Source organism: Microtus oregoni, unplaced genomic scaffold (genome assembly GCF_018167655.1).
Source record: "Microtus oregoni isolate MIOR12 unplaced genomic scaffold, Mior012 000068F_ref0000429, whole genome shotgun sequence".
NCBI lineage: Eukaryota > Metazoa > Chordata > Mammalia > Rodentia > Cricetidae > Microtus > Microtus oregoni.
The window spans coordinates 1,138,577-1,151,500 of NW_024543975.1; the positions used below are offsets into that span (position 1 = coordinate 1,138,577).

Sequence of the window (12,924 nt, forward strand, 5' to 3'; positions counted from 1 at the left end):
CTGTTGGGCACTATCAAGGGACCCTTCCTCCTGTCCAGCATGCCCATGTGCCAGTCTTCTGCCCACCATGTCCCTAGCCTGGACCATGGCAGGAGAGACGGCAGCCTGGAGGTGGTGCCATTGTCCATGGGAGGCCTTAAAGGATTTCAGGAGCTCAGCAGCCCAGGGAGAGGGTTTTGAGGGCCAGGACCCTAGGATCTGAGATAGGGCACATCAGGGTTTAGGGGGCCAAGACCAGGTCCCCCCTGACAGAGCTTAGTAGGCCTGGAAGAAGGAGAAGGAAGAACTGGGGCGGGTAGGGCTGCAGTGAGAGGCCACAGTGACCAGAAGGCACACAGGAGAGCTTGTGAGCCTGACAACATGGCACAGCCTGGGGTTTTCCCAGACTCAGAGGAAACCCAGATTTCCTCCCAGTAGGCAGAGCTGTGGGGCTGGGGAGGATGGGCAAACCTGGTATCTGCCTGGGGACTGCTCAATCATTGATTTGCAGCCTCTTCCTGGTTCCAGGCTCCCCTATGGAGTCATTCCCCGGAGTTTAGACAGCAGAATGTATGGACGACATATCATCCTGGGGCATCGGGTCACCAGGTCATCTCCTCGACCTCCTCCTCCTTCCCTGGACAGGGGCAGAGACCCAGGTGGCCTTTAAAAAAGTGTGGCTTCCAGTTCTGACTTTGAAGCCCCTAAGCATGAGGCTTTAGGCAGAGTGGACGGATCAGAGCTGTTAAACTCAGATGTACCCCACACTGTGACCGTGTCATGTTCCTGAGTGCTTTCTATGTGGAAAACCATAATCTACGCCTGCTCTCAATACACTGACAGCTGCTACTCCTGTGTGTGTTTGGGGAGGGGGTTTCAGCTCCTTAGACAGTCTCAGTACCTCACTTAGCTTCCTCTAGTCTCAAGGCCGAGAGGCTGGAAACAAGAGACCCACCCTTTGTACTGTCTCCAAACCCAGGGGACTAAAGGATCCCTGGCAAAGACCTTGCCTGGAACTCTCTGCTCCCCACAGGCAGACCACAAAGCAGGGACTCTGTCCACCTGGCAGCCACCCTCCAGCCACTCCCACAACTTTAGCATTCCTGCATTCCACCTTCAGACTGGACAGGTCTGCTCAGCCTGGATACTGGGGTTGCCGGGTGCCAGGCACCTTGCTGAGGGTCTCACACCACTCTGCTAAATCCAACACTTCAGGAGTCAAAAAGAAAAGGCTGAGAACCCTGCCCAGGGTCCTGTAGCCTCCCCCGAGTTCAGTTAGCCACTCTCGTCATAGCAACAGTGGCTCTTCCTCACAGGGAAGGTGGGCTACCCCAATCTCCCTGCGGTCTAATGATGGTCCCCATATGGACTGAGACCCATATCTGATACAGGTCCCTGATTAGCTCAGAACTAAACCAGTTTTAGCTGCAACTGTCATCTTGCCCAGCAAGCTCTCATAGAACAGGCTGTGAGCAGGAGCAGACCCCAGCGACCTTGTGACTAGCCTTCCCTCACCTGTTGTAAGGAAAAAGGCTAGGTGTCCTTGGCATAGCTCCACCATGCAGCAAAGTCATCAAAAGCCGCCCCTCCCCCAGCTAGGGCAGGACACTGACCGTCTTTACCTCAGGCTCTTTAGTCTCTGAGAAACAAGGTTCAGGCACCTGCCATTTCAACACTAACTGCCGGGTAAACTCGGGGACCCCATTGCATCAGCCACTGGCCTTTCCAGGACACTGTCGGCAACAAGCTCAGCTTCTGTGCCTGTTGCTTGTGGGGAGCACACAGCAGGCTCCTTTTAGTTTTTTGGCCCAATGACAGGAAAGCTGTCAAGGGTTTAGGAAAGGCACGGAGCAGCCTTGAGTTCTAGAGTGCAGGCAGTCACACTGTCCCCAGTGCTAAGAACAGGGCCAGGCAGCTGTGGTGCTGTCAGAGCTTCCCCTTTTTGCTTTCCACCAGGAAGCTCAGAAGTAGAACAATCCATGATTTGTCATAACCCCGAGAGCTCAACAGATTGACTGATCGTGCTGAGCTGAGGAATCTAAGGCCCCAGTGAGTGGTGTAGTCCATTAAGTATGTCCAGAGAGCACCTAGGCTGAGGAAATGGATCTGATTGATTGGTGATGTCTGCCTAGGATGTAGCGTGGTTTAGGTATGTTGTATGCATTTGCTACCTATGGGCCACTAGGATTTTATTTCTCCCCAGTCCACACGTCCTAGATTTAAAAAAAACGAACAAACAAAAAAAAAACATGTATTTTACTTGTAACTTTTTATGGCCTATTATTGTTGTTTTGTTGTGTTTATTTGTTTGCTTTTGAGACAGGGTCTCCTTACCCTGTCTTGGAACTAGAGATTCTCCTGCCTCTGCCTCCTTAGTGCCACTGTGCTCAGCTTTATGTTTTGTCACTTTGTGGTGCATGAAAGGTATCAATGGGAAAAGCTGAGCCAGCATTATTCAGAAACCCTAGCCCTGGAACATGGTAAGTGTTCACCCAGGTCTCAGAGAAGGCCCCAAACTGCCCTGCTAAATCCTGCCTTCAAAAACAACAACAACAACTGTGGACTTGCTGTGTGCCTGGAACTGTGCTCAGCTCAGGGGCACCAAATGGATCTGAGGCAGGAGCGGCTGCTCCATGCTGAACAGTGCTGACCTCAGGCAGGAACTACCGTAATTACTGTAATAACAGCGCAGTTAAGGTTTGGACTGGGCAAGACACAGGCGGTACTGTATTACTTGTACATGGTGCAACTTAAGTTTTTAAGAACTGCTTAACATTTTAAGAAATGATCCTGGATAGTAAAAAAATTACAGATTCACAATAGAATAGATTCAGACACTGTTGGATGAATGTATGTAGGCTTGGGAGAGAGAAGAAAAAGAATATAAAAAATAAAGTTAATGTCTTAAAAAAGAGTAAAGTCTTTAAAGAGATAGAGTACAGATAGTTAAGAGATTAAAAGAAATAAAGAAAAAAAAGTCACGTAAAAATGGAAAATTCGCAGAGAGTCTGGATTATGTACATTGTGTTTTCTTTAAAATTTTTGACTGTGAAGGAGCTAAGTACAGAGAGAAATTTCATTACATGGGCTGCCAAGCTAAACGAGAATGGATATAGGGTATTACGATTTCAAAATTTGGGTCTAAGGATATGATGCTTTGGAGCAGGTCTTCTTTTGTTTTCACAGAGGACCAGACCCTGTGGATTCACTCTATCCCGATATGGTATGATAGACCACGACCTCCCGAAAAGTTGCTGTGAACACCCTCAAAAAAATTACTTCATTTAACTGCCAACTGAGATAAACCTGGCACAAAGGTTACACCCTAAATGATCTGATTAACAGCGCCCCCATTCAGCAGGAAGCAGTTTGGAGAGAAATAACATAACTGCGCCCATGTTCCCAAATATTGCTTATAAATGTTCTTTTACATTTAAAAGGGGATATGATATATATATGAATAATTTACATTGGTATGGATTTTAAGGTCAATTTTGTTATATGTATATGTATTTCTGATATTGATTAAGGTATTGTGATTGTGTAGTTCATTTAAAATGTAATGTATAATTAGGAAATATAGGTTGCTAATGGATAATCATCGATGATAGTAAAGCTTGTAGTCATGTTAGTTAGATTTTCTAGATATATAGAGATATATTTCAGTTAAATAGGCATTCTTCATATCTTTCAAAGACTGCAGAATATGGCATTTTAAATGTTTTAATAACTTAGGGCTTTTCATGACAATGAGACACGTCTGCTCCTGGCAGCACCAATCTACTTCAAGAGGAAGATGGGCATCGAAGAGGCTCGTTATTGAGTTTGATAGCCATTTGGGCAAGAAACTGCTCTTGCCTGGACTGATGCATGAACTGGACTCAGAGAACCTGCAGAGAGAGGACTGCTGAACTTGCCTAAAGGTGAGATGGTCTTTTGGGGCTCCTGATTCATGAAAGAGTCTGCAAGACATTCTGCAGGACACAGCAGAAAGTGACTGAACTGACTATGAAATTTCCTGCTTCATGAAAATGTCTGCTGGATACTATGGGCCTGTAGGCTGAAGATGGATGCCCCAATGATACAGAGGAACTTTGGGTAACTGTACAGGCAGTGAGATGTCTCTTTCGTTTCTAGAGTTTGGATTTCTTATTTGCTGAGGTAATATTATATCCTTCTGGAGTCTTTGATGGAGTTGAAGAATGGATAGATAATTATAGTTTTCCTTTGTTATGATAAAAGATAAAATAGATATAAATATTGTAACTGTAATTCTTGCTTGATAACTGTTTTGCTATATGTAATTTTACTATGTTAAAATGAAAGCCTTCTTTTTTGTTTAAACAGAAAAAGGGGAAATGATGGAGGTGGGTGTTGTATCTTATCTGTTGCTTTTATTGGTTAAGTAATAAAGAAAACTGCTTGGCTCTCTGATAGGGTAGAATTTAGATAGGCGGAGTAAACAGAACAGAATGCTGGGAGAAAGAAGCTGAGTCAGTGAGTCGCCATGATTCTCCCACTCCAGACAGACACAGGTTAAGATCTTCTCTGGTAAGCCACCTTGTGGGCTACATAGATCATTATAAATGGGTTAGATCAATATGTAAGAGCTAGCCAATAAGAGTCTGGAACTAATGGGCCAGGCAGTGTTTAAAAGAATACAGTTTCTGTGTAATTATTTCGGGGCATAAGCTAGCCATGTGGGCGGACGGGCACCAGGAACGCAGCCTGGCCGCTCTTTCTTACAACAAACAACAACAACGAGTCCTAGAGGTTGAAGTCCCCAGGGAACTCAGCATCCTGAGACCCTAGCCTGGTATAGAGGGGAACTGTGGGTCTGACCATGAGGTTACACAGACTCTGAGCACAGAAAGTCTCTGACCAGGCTTTCCAGCCGAGCCCTGCCCACTCCTTCCTCTTTGGCTCACCAGTGGCTCAGTCTCCCAGTCCCAGTTAATCTAAACCAAGTCAACTCAACTCAGGAGTCACTTCCTGGATTGCAAGCATGCAGATTCCTTGTCCCCTCCAGCTCTGCAGCTCACAGGATCTTGAGCCCTGGAGTCTGCATTGTCCTAAGTGTTCCCACTGGCTGAGAGAATAGCAGATTTGGGGCAGGCCAGGTGCCAGCAGTTAACAAGAGTCTTTGGGTCCCTGGGCTCTTAAAATGGGACAGCAGCGCCCCCTGGTGGGTCCTGCTGTAGCATCACCCTGCAAAGCCCCTCTCTAGGAGGACTGGGTGCTTCCCCTGGAGCCTGCCCTTCCGGGTCCTCCCAGGCCCACAGCTGAGTGGAAGAAGTGCCCACTGGCCATCCTTCCTACCTCCCATCTGCTTCTGTGTGTGTGCTTCCTCGTCACACCATCTGGCTCAGAGTTTTTCCAGGCTGAATATGCCAAGGCTGTGAGGGACAGTTCATTCAAAAGGCCCTGGGTCGCACATCCTACTTGCTTTATTGTTATGAAAAGTTTTTATCTGTGAGTCTTAATAGAAACCTGGTGCTCCAGAAAGAGGTCAGCTGTACTGTGGCTTCCTGGCTCTATACAAACCCACTGCCAAGCACGTGGACCCAGGTCTCTGAGGAGGAAGACCAGTGAAAGTGAACACAGGAACCCCATATCATGCTTTTGGGGTCATCTCCATATCTCCCTCCAGCCACCACCATGTCCTCTCCATCCCCTAATTTCGGACGCCACCACTTCAGGCTGTATTGTTACAAATCCTCATTTAATAGTTGATTTAAGAGCTGAACACACGGAGGCCCCTTCCCAACCCTGCAAGGCACAGCCTCAACCACCCTCAGCCCAGGGGACAGGGAACAGCTGCCGGAGAAACACCAGTCCAGCTCCTCTTTTTCTGGTCCACAGACAACTCAGGTCCTGAGCCAGACCTGAGGTACCCATGTCCCTAAGCAGTTGGGTCCCTTATCAATGAAGAGCTCACTAGAGGCTGCCTGGGGTAGTCCCCCAACCCCTGCTGAGCTGAGCTGCTGGGGATGGGACTGCAAGTTGTGGGGGAAGAATTGCCTACTCTCTGTCTCCCACAGAAACATGAAAAACCCATAAAGAAATTATCAAGGTAGTGGGGGGAGTCACTAACCTTTCCTGTGGCCTGACCCTTGGACATCCATGGGGGCTACAACCACCCTCCCTGGTATTTAATCTAATATGACTTAAGGGTGGGGACCCAGCCATCCTGTACAGTAACACTGGGAATCATTTCAAGCTGTTAAGAGACCCCAGACAGTAAGAGGAAGAGCCACAGAAGATCCGGGACCCCATGCTGGAAGCAGAGAGGCAGGGAGTACGGTCCAGGCCCAGAAAGTCCTTGACACGGCCCTTGCTCAGGAGGGGCCAGAGGCCTTAGTGCTGGATGGAGCATAGGCCATGGGGGAAAGAGCCAGTGAGGCCCCATGGGAGGCTGAGGGTGGAGAGACACAGGACAGAGAGAACTCCAACAGCCTCAGTACTTGGGGACCTTGCTGTAGTCTTCAGAATGAATGTGCCGGCACAAACAGATGGACAACAGCAGCCCCAGAAGCTGGAAAGGACAAATGGAAGTCAGCATGGCCAGCCCAGGTCCCAGGACCCTAGCCCCCAGCTCAACACTCCAGTAACAAGCACCTGAGACAGGCAGGCTGCTGAAGGGGGCCCAGAGATGGGCAGTGCCCTGTCTGGTGTCACTCAGCGAGATGGGCTGAGGTCACCGCACCTCTAGAAGTCCAGGCACCACTCACCCCCACAGGATATCAGTGCAAGCGGGGGTGGGGCAGAGAATGTAAAACAAAGCCCAGGGGAAGGCTTGGGGAGGGACAGACCTCAATGACAGCAACACCGACACACACGCCCAGGAGGATGGCGAGGTTCTCCTGCAGCCATGTCTGCACCTTCTCCATGCACCCCTGTGGGAAGATTGCATGTCAGACTACATGCCCCGCAGCAGGAGGCCTTCCCAGGGCTCCCTGACTTATGAGCAGACCCCTCATATGCACGTAGATGATGGTGTGAGCAAAGAGGGAGGCAACTGCGGAGGGAAAGAAGCCCGAGTGCCGGCCTGGGCACGGCTGACGCCTGGAGCACCCACCCTCTCCGGTTGACCACCAGCCCCACACCAACGCACCTCCTTGTGCACAGGCCAGACATCCAGGTTGTTTCTGTCCAGGGTGCTGTTGCTGCAGAACCCCTTTTTCACAATGTGCTTGTTGTCTTCTTCCTGCACTTTCTCACAGGAGCAGGGGTACAGAAGCTCTGTCGAGTTCTGGATTTCCCAGTTTTCTGTCCAGTTGTAGAAGCTGGCCCAGCCACAGCACTCCACCTGTGCAGATTGGGGACAGGCTGCTCGATCCACCACTCAGCCCATCTCAAGCAGCCCCCCTCCGGGGAAACACAGACTGGCCACCTCTACATCCCCTGATCCCTGGGGAAGTGCAGCCTGTGGGCTGAACTTAGGTGCTATGCATCAGGGGGGACTTCAGGAGGCTTTTGAGAAGTAGCACAAACTACAAATACAGCAGCGAGGCCAACAGGGAGCAGTCAGTAAATGCATATGGGGTGGAGGGGGTGAGTTCAAGGGCAAGACCAGTCTGCACAAGCTTATGGGGTGTAGGCCTGGCAGGTGGCAAAGTTGAGCATGGAGTCTGGGGTCAGGTGCTGGGTTCAAACCCCAGTTCCTTCACTTCAAGCGGAGCCGAGGTTTCCACAAAGGAAGAACAGGAACTAAGGTCTGTATGGGGTGAGGCAGGTTATACACAGATGGGCCCAGAGACAGTCAGGGCCAGGGCTGCTTCTCAGTGCTCACTCAGCACCAGCAGCTGAGATCTGGAGCTGACTCCCTCCCTGACTGTCAGAGAAGGAGACAGGACCTATTCTTCTGTCCTGTCACAAAATGCTCTCGTTCAGAGGGCAGAAAGCCTTTCTGGGATGTAAGCTCAAGCTGCTATCTGCGGGTCCCTTTGGGGATCAAATGGGAGGGACTAGTATCTATTCTGACATCCTTTGGGCCATCTCGTGCACCCAAGCTCAGATCTGTGGTAGCCAGAAGGGGGCGCTCCAAGCATGCACAGAGGAGCTGAATTCTAGGTTGTCTCCCCAGCTGTCAATTCTGACAGAAAGGCTGGAGCCTCAGGGGTGGGCCTCACAGGCTCTTTCCCATTGAGCAGACAAAGGGAGGCCTCGCTTATTCTGTGACACCTGGAAGGGACCACCTTTCCAGGGCCAACAAACAAGAGTCAGCCCGTGAGCCCAGGAGCTGTCTCCGAGGCTGTGCTTGGGGGCCAGAGGCACTTGTGTTCCGTCCCCACACATCCTTGCTGTGCAGACATCACACTGCAGGTGTGCACCACCCACGTGTCACCACCAGCCCTCTTTACCTGCGCCTGCACATAGTCCCAAGCCTCCTGCAGGCTCTCCTCGCGGCTGCTGCTGGCATTGACCTTGTAGTTCCGAATAATGTCCATCACCATGTTGCCCACCTCCTGTTTCAGCTGCAGAGGGATGTAAGGGTCAGGAATGGCCTTGAACCTGAGCCTCGCAGCTGCTAACACACACCACCTCCTTCCCCATAGCAATCCCAGGTCACACTCAAGGCTCCAGATCATGTCGACCACCTTCCTGCTAATTCCTGGTGCCTGTTTGGTCAGTGTTGACCTTATCTACATGTGGTCTATCCCTTAACCGTTCATCTTTCCTGTCCACACTGAAAAGCCTCCTGTGGCATCGCACACCTTTCAGGACACATGTCAATGTCCTCTTAGTGACTTGCAGGGTCCCACAACATTTGTCCAGGTCTTCCCAGTCCTGGTTTCCTCTCTTTCCTGCTGTGCTCCATTATACAAGGCCTCTTGCTCTTTGTGTGTGCTGTTCCCTCTGCCAAGAATGCTGCTCCCTTGTATATGAACATGGTTAGCTTCCCTGTCAAACTTCATCTCCTCAGAAGGTCTTGTGCCTGCTCTCCGGAATGCAGTGTTTCCTCTGCCCTTTGTTACCCTTCCCTGCCCTCCTTGTCCTGTAGGGTTATGTGTTGGCACCACAGGTTCGTCTATTCTTTCCTCAACTGTGGGGGCGTGGGCTGGCTCTGGGTGCTGGCTAGAGCCCCCAACAGCTGGAGCGAAGTTAGATGACTTCACAGAGACTGAGCATGAGGCCTAATTCCTAGAGAAAGCAAAATAAGAGGCTGAGCATGTCCTATTTCTTGCTTTTGTGGAGTGGGCTGCAGTTTCTCCAGAAAGTACTGGGAGTGCCGGGAAGGCAGCTGAGGGAGCCCAACCAGAAGCCGGCTTCAGCCTCAGCCACTCAACCACCTCTAGAGTCAGCAGCACCACATGAGGCTGAGGGCCTCACATCGGTGAGAAGGGGGGGGGGGGTCTGCAGAGCTGCCTGGCCCTTCGTGGTGGCCCTCCCTTCCCTAGCACTTCACAGCCCATATTCTGACTAGCCCTCGCCCAGCCGAGGAATGCCCTGGTCTCTGGTGTGGGGAAGCCCAGGGGTGTGAGGCAGAAGAGGACTTCAGGAGACGCTGGCCATGGACTCCTAGCTCCTCACCAACAGCCAGCAGTGCATGGGCGACCTTTTGGGTCTCACTTCGCTCTGGGGCTAGCTGCAGTGCAAAAGTTCTGCCCCAGAGTGAGGTGAGATCCACAAAGGTGGAGACATGGCCTCAAGAAGCACTTGAGCAGTTCCTGTTGGCTTCCCTTACACAGCATGAACAAGCTGGCCACCATTACTTACTTACCTATGCAGGGCCAAGAAAAATCACACTTGGAAGTGAGGAAGGTCACACATGCCCCTCTTCCTGATGTCAGCATTTAACATATTCTTCCCCAAGGGGAGCCTTTGATGCTGTACCCAGGATGCCCACCTCCTTCAGCTGTGCCAGCAATCTGGGCTGCTCACTACTTCCCTCCTCAACCCAGGGGACCAGTGCAGTGGTCTTGCATCCCTCCCTCGTAGCAAGCTCCTAGCATAAGCTTCAAAGAGCCTCACGGACTGGGGATGAGGCTCAGCTGGTACAGAACTTGCCTAGGTCAACCTGGGGTCAGTCTTCACCATTGCATAAACTGGACATGCTGGCACACATCCGTAACCCCAGCTCTCCAGACTTCAGCAGGCAGGTCAAGGTCAAGGTCATCATGGCTAGGCCACTCTGAGATCAGCCTAGACCACATGAGACCCTGACTCAAAAGACAAACAAGCAAACAAACCACAGAAAGAGAAAGAGAAAGCAGAGAAACAGCATCATAGAATTCTACAGTTTGCAAATCTTTTCAACTCACAGTTCATCAGAACTGTGACTTACAGAACACAATTACTGAGCTATTCCCTGACCCTTCCACCAGGCCCATGGCCCAGGAACCATCCCTGTTCCCTCACCACAGGCCCAGAGAGGTATGTGAACTTAGCCAAGTCACATGATCACAGGCAAGAACTGAAGTTTGGACGTGGGCTTGTTCTCACCCTGGACCCAGATTTCTAGCCACCCACAAAGCTTCCTCAGCATTCAACCACATGTTGGTCCGAAAAACTTTAGCCGCATCCAGAGACTCGCCTGTGGTTTGGGTGCCCCACAGCTGGGCTGTCTGCCTGAAGGTCTTGAGTCTGACTGGCCTGACCACCTGGACCTCACTTCTAGCCTCTGGTTAGGAGATAATCCCCAGGCCTTGAAAGCCCGCCTCCCAACCACGTCCGCATCCTCCGCTTGCAGTAGGTCTCCCTTTTATGGCCACAGGGCTCTGTACTTTCCCAGAATGGTTGTGTGACGGCTGGACTTCCCTATCTCCTCCACCACTGTTACAGATAGCCGAAGGTGAGAGAGGCCCTGGGGGACTCCCACCACGTCGGTGATTTCCGTGGAAGTCGCCCAGCATCCTGTAGCCCAGGATGTGGCTGACACGGCTGGGTCTGGAGACCTAGGGTGTCACCTGGGGCTGTACAGACATGTGTGTGCATCTCTTGTGCCAGTGGAGTGGATTGAGAGGCTTCCTCAGGGACAAGCCACCTCCGAGGGAGGACCAACAGAGGAGCGAGCCAGCAATAGTGAGGGACTGAGTGCTGTCACAGCTCTGGAGCCGAGATTCATGTCCTCTTGGTCAGTCCCTGGGATGCTGTCAACCCCCCAGGTGTCATCATCCTCTCCCACTTCAAGTTGTTCTTCCTAATGAGATCCCAAGACTCCTGGGTCACACAGCCAGCCTGCAGCAGACTCTGTCCCCCAGATCTAGGCAGCTCCCATGATCATAGAGGCTTCCACCTGAACACCCCACCCATCTCACCCCCCCCCCTCTCCCCACACACCAAGGCTGTGCTGTTATCTTTCCAGGTAGAGTGCTGTCACCATCTGGATGGCGGAGGACCTTGAAGCACAGCACACCACCCCACTTAAGATTCCTTTCCGTGCCTTCCTGTCCTCTGCTTAAATGTTTTCTGTCACGGAGAATGCAGTGCCCTACAAAAGCATGCCACAGGTTGGGATTCTCTCAGCAAGCAGCTCACCATACTTTATCAGTCTCTTACTGTCTCACTGGCATCGGTCCCCTCAAGTCCTAGTTTTAACTACACAGGATCAAGTAAGTCCTTTCCTGGGCCAACCATCACTGGTGCCCTCTGTCCTTCTCTCCAGGTTCTGTGGGACACTGTATAGTCTTCTAATGTGTCGAAGCAGCCCAGCTTCCCAGGGTCTTACTGAAGAAGTTGCCTGGTGTCCCTCTAGAAATAAGGCCCTTCGCTGGGGCCATGAGACAGGATATGTCACCTCTAATGACCACTCAAGTGCAATCCGCAGTCTCTAGGAGCGTGTTATGCCCCCCCCCCCCATCACCATAGCTGACAGAGAACCTGAGTTCCTGTGCAGAGTGAGACTCCAGGGATCAGGGCTCACTTGAGAGACTCCACCCATGTCTCTGTGACCCTGGGCAACCAGCAGCCAGCTGCCTTCTTTCTTCACAGCTGGGAATAAAAGGTCACCTGTCCTGTGACTGAACACAGAGAAGGTTTTGTCTCTGTAGACCTGGCCTAACACCTCTGCCACACAGGTGTGAGTACACTCGTGACTTTAGGCTTCTTGGAGCTGGGAGGAGTTCAGCTCACCTAACACCCTCTCTGGAACATTCTGGCCTCACTCTACCCCCACATGAACCTTTTCTCCTACAGTTCTAGCTCCAGGTTCTGCACTCCAACCCAGCCTGGATTCTTGACACCTCTGTATATGTTAATGGGAGCTATGGTGTGTCTGTCATTCTGCAGCCAAACCAGCCTGTAGCAGGGAAACAGGAAGACTTCCTTTCTTTCCTGGCCTTCTCACTCTCTACTGCCCTAGGGAGGATCAGCAGAATCCCAGGCTTAGACATCTCCCAAGGCACACAGCAACCAGCATCAGAACTTTCCAAGAAGCAAGCCCCCTGAATGCCAGCCCTGGGCCCTTTCTTGTAACACACCAGCTGGGTGATTACATAGCAGCCAACAGCTGATGGATGATGACCACACCCTAAGTTCCTGTGACTGCACCCTAAGTCTTTCTCAGCCAGCCTGGCCTATCCTAACGTTGCCCACAGTGGGTGTAGCTGCTATCTTGAGCCCTTACCAGGCCCAGCAGTCTCCAGGTCAGTGATGCCATGACATTTGGCCAGCCAAGAGCCCTAGGCGGCACACCTTCTACCTTGCCACTGTCCACACAGCACTGGGAGATCTTGAAGCATCCAAATCTTACAAAGGTGCTGGGGAGGCTGGAGGTGTGACTTGGTGGCTAAGTGCTTTGTGAGCATGCACAAAGCCCTGGGTCTCATCCCCACACTGATTAACACTGGGGGGAGGTGAGAGGTGGGAGGGAGTGGGGAGGAGCATGTGACTGTACTAGCACTTGGAAGGGCAGAGAGAAGTATCGCAAGTTCAACGTTATCCTTGGGGACAAAGTAGCTCCGAAGCTAGCCTGGAGGATATGAAACCCAGTCTCAGAACAAT

At 51.3% G+C, this 12,924-nt stretch overlaps 1 protein-coding gene across 1 annotated transcript in view; it reads right to left on the minus strand.

Moving 5' to 3' along the window:
* Positions 1-5,682: 5,682 nt before the first annotated feature.
* Positions 5,683-12,924, minus strand: part of Cd82 (CD82 molecule) — a 46,434-nt gene continuing 39,192 nt past the window's right edge. Inside the window, exons 7-10 of the mRNA XM_041641283.1 lie at positions 8,343-8,456; positions 7,094-7,288; positions 6,792-6,875; positions 5,683-6,514 (exon numbers count right to left, since the gene is read on the minus strand). Coding sequence (XP_041497217.1) covers positions 6,437-6,514; positions 6,792-6,875; positions 7,094-7,288; positions 8,343-8,456 — 471 coding nt within the window. The 3' untranslated portion in view covers positions 5,683-6,436. The remainder of the gene's footprint in view (positions 6,515-6,791; positions 6,876-7,093; positions 7,289-8,342; positions 8,457-12,924) is intronic.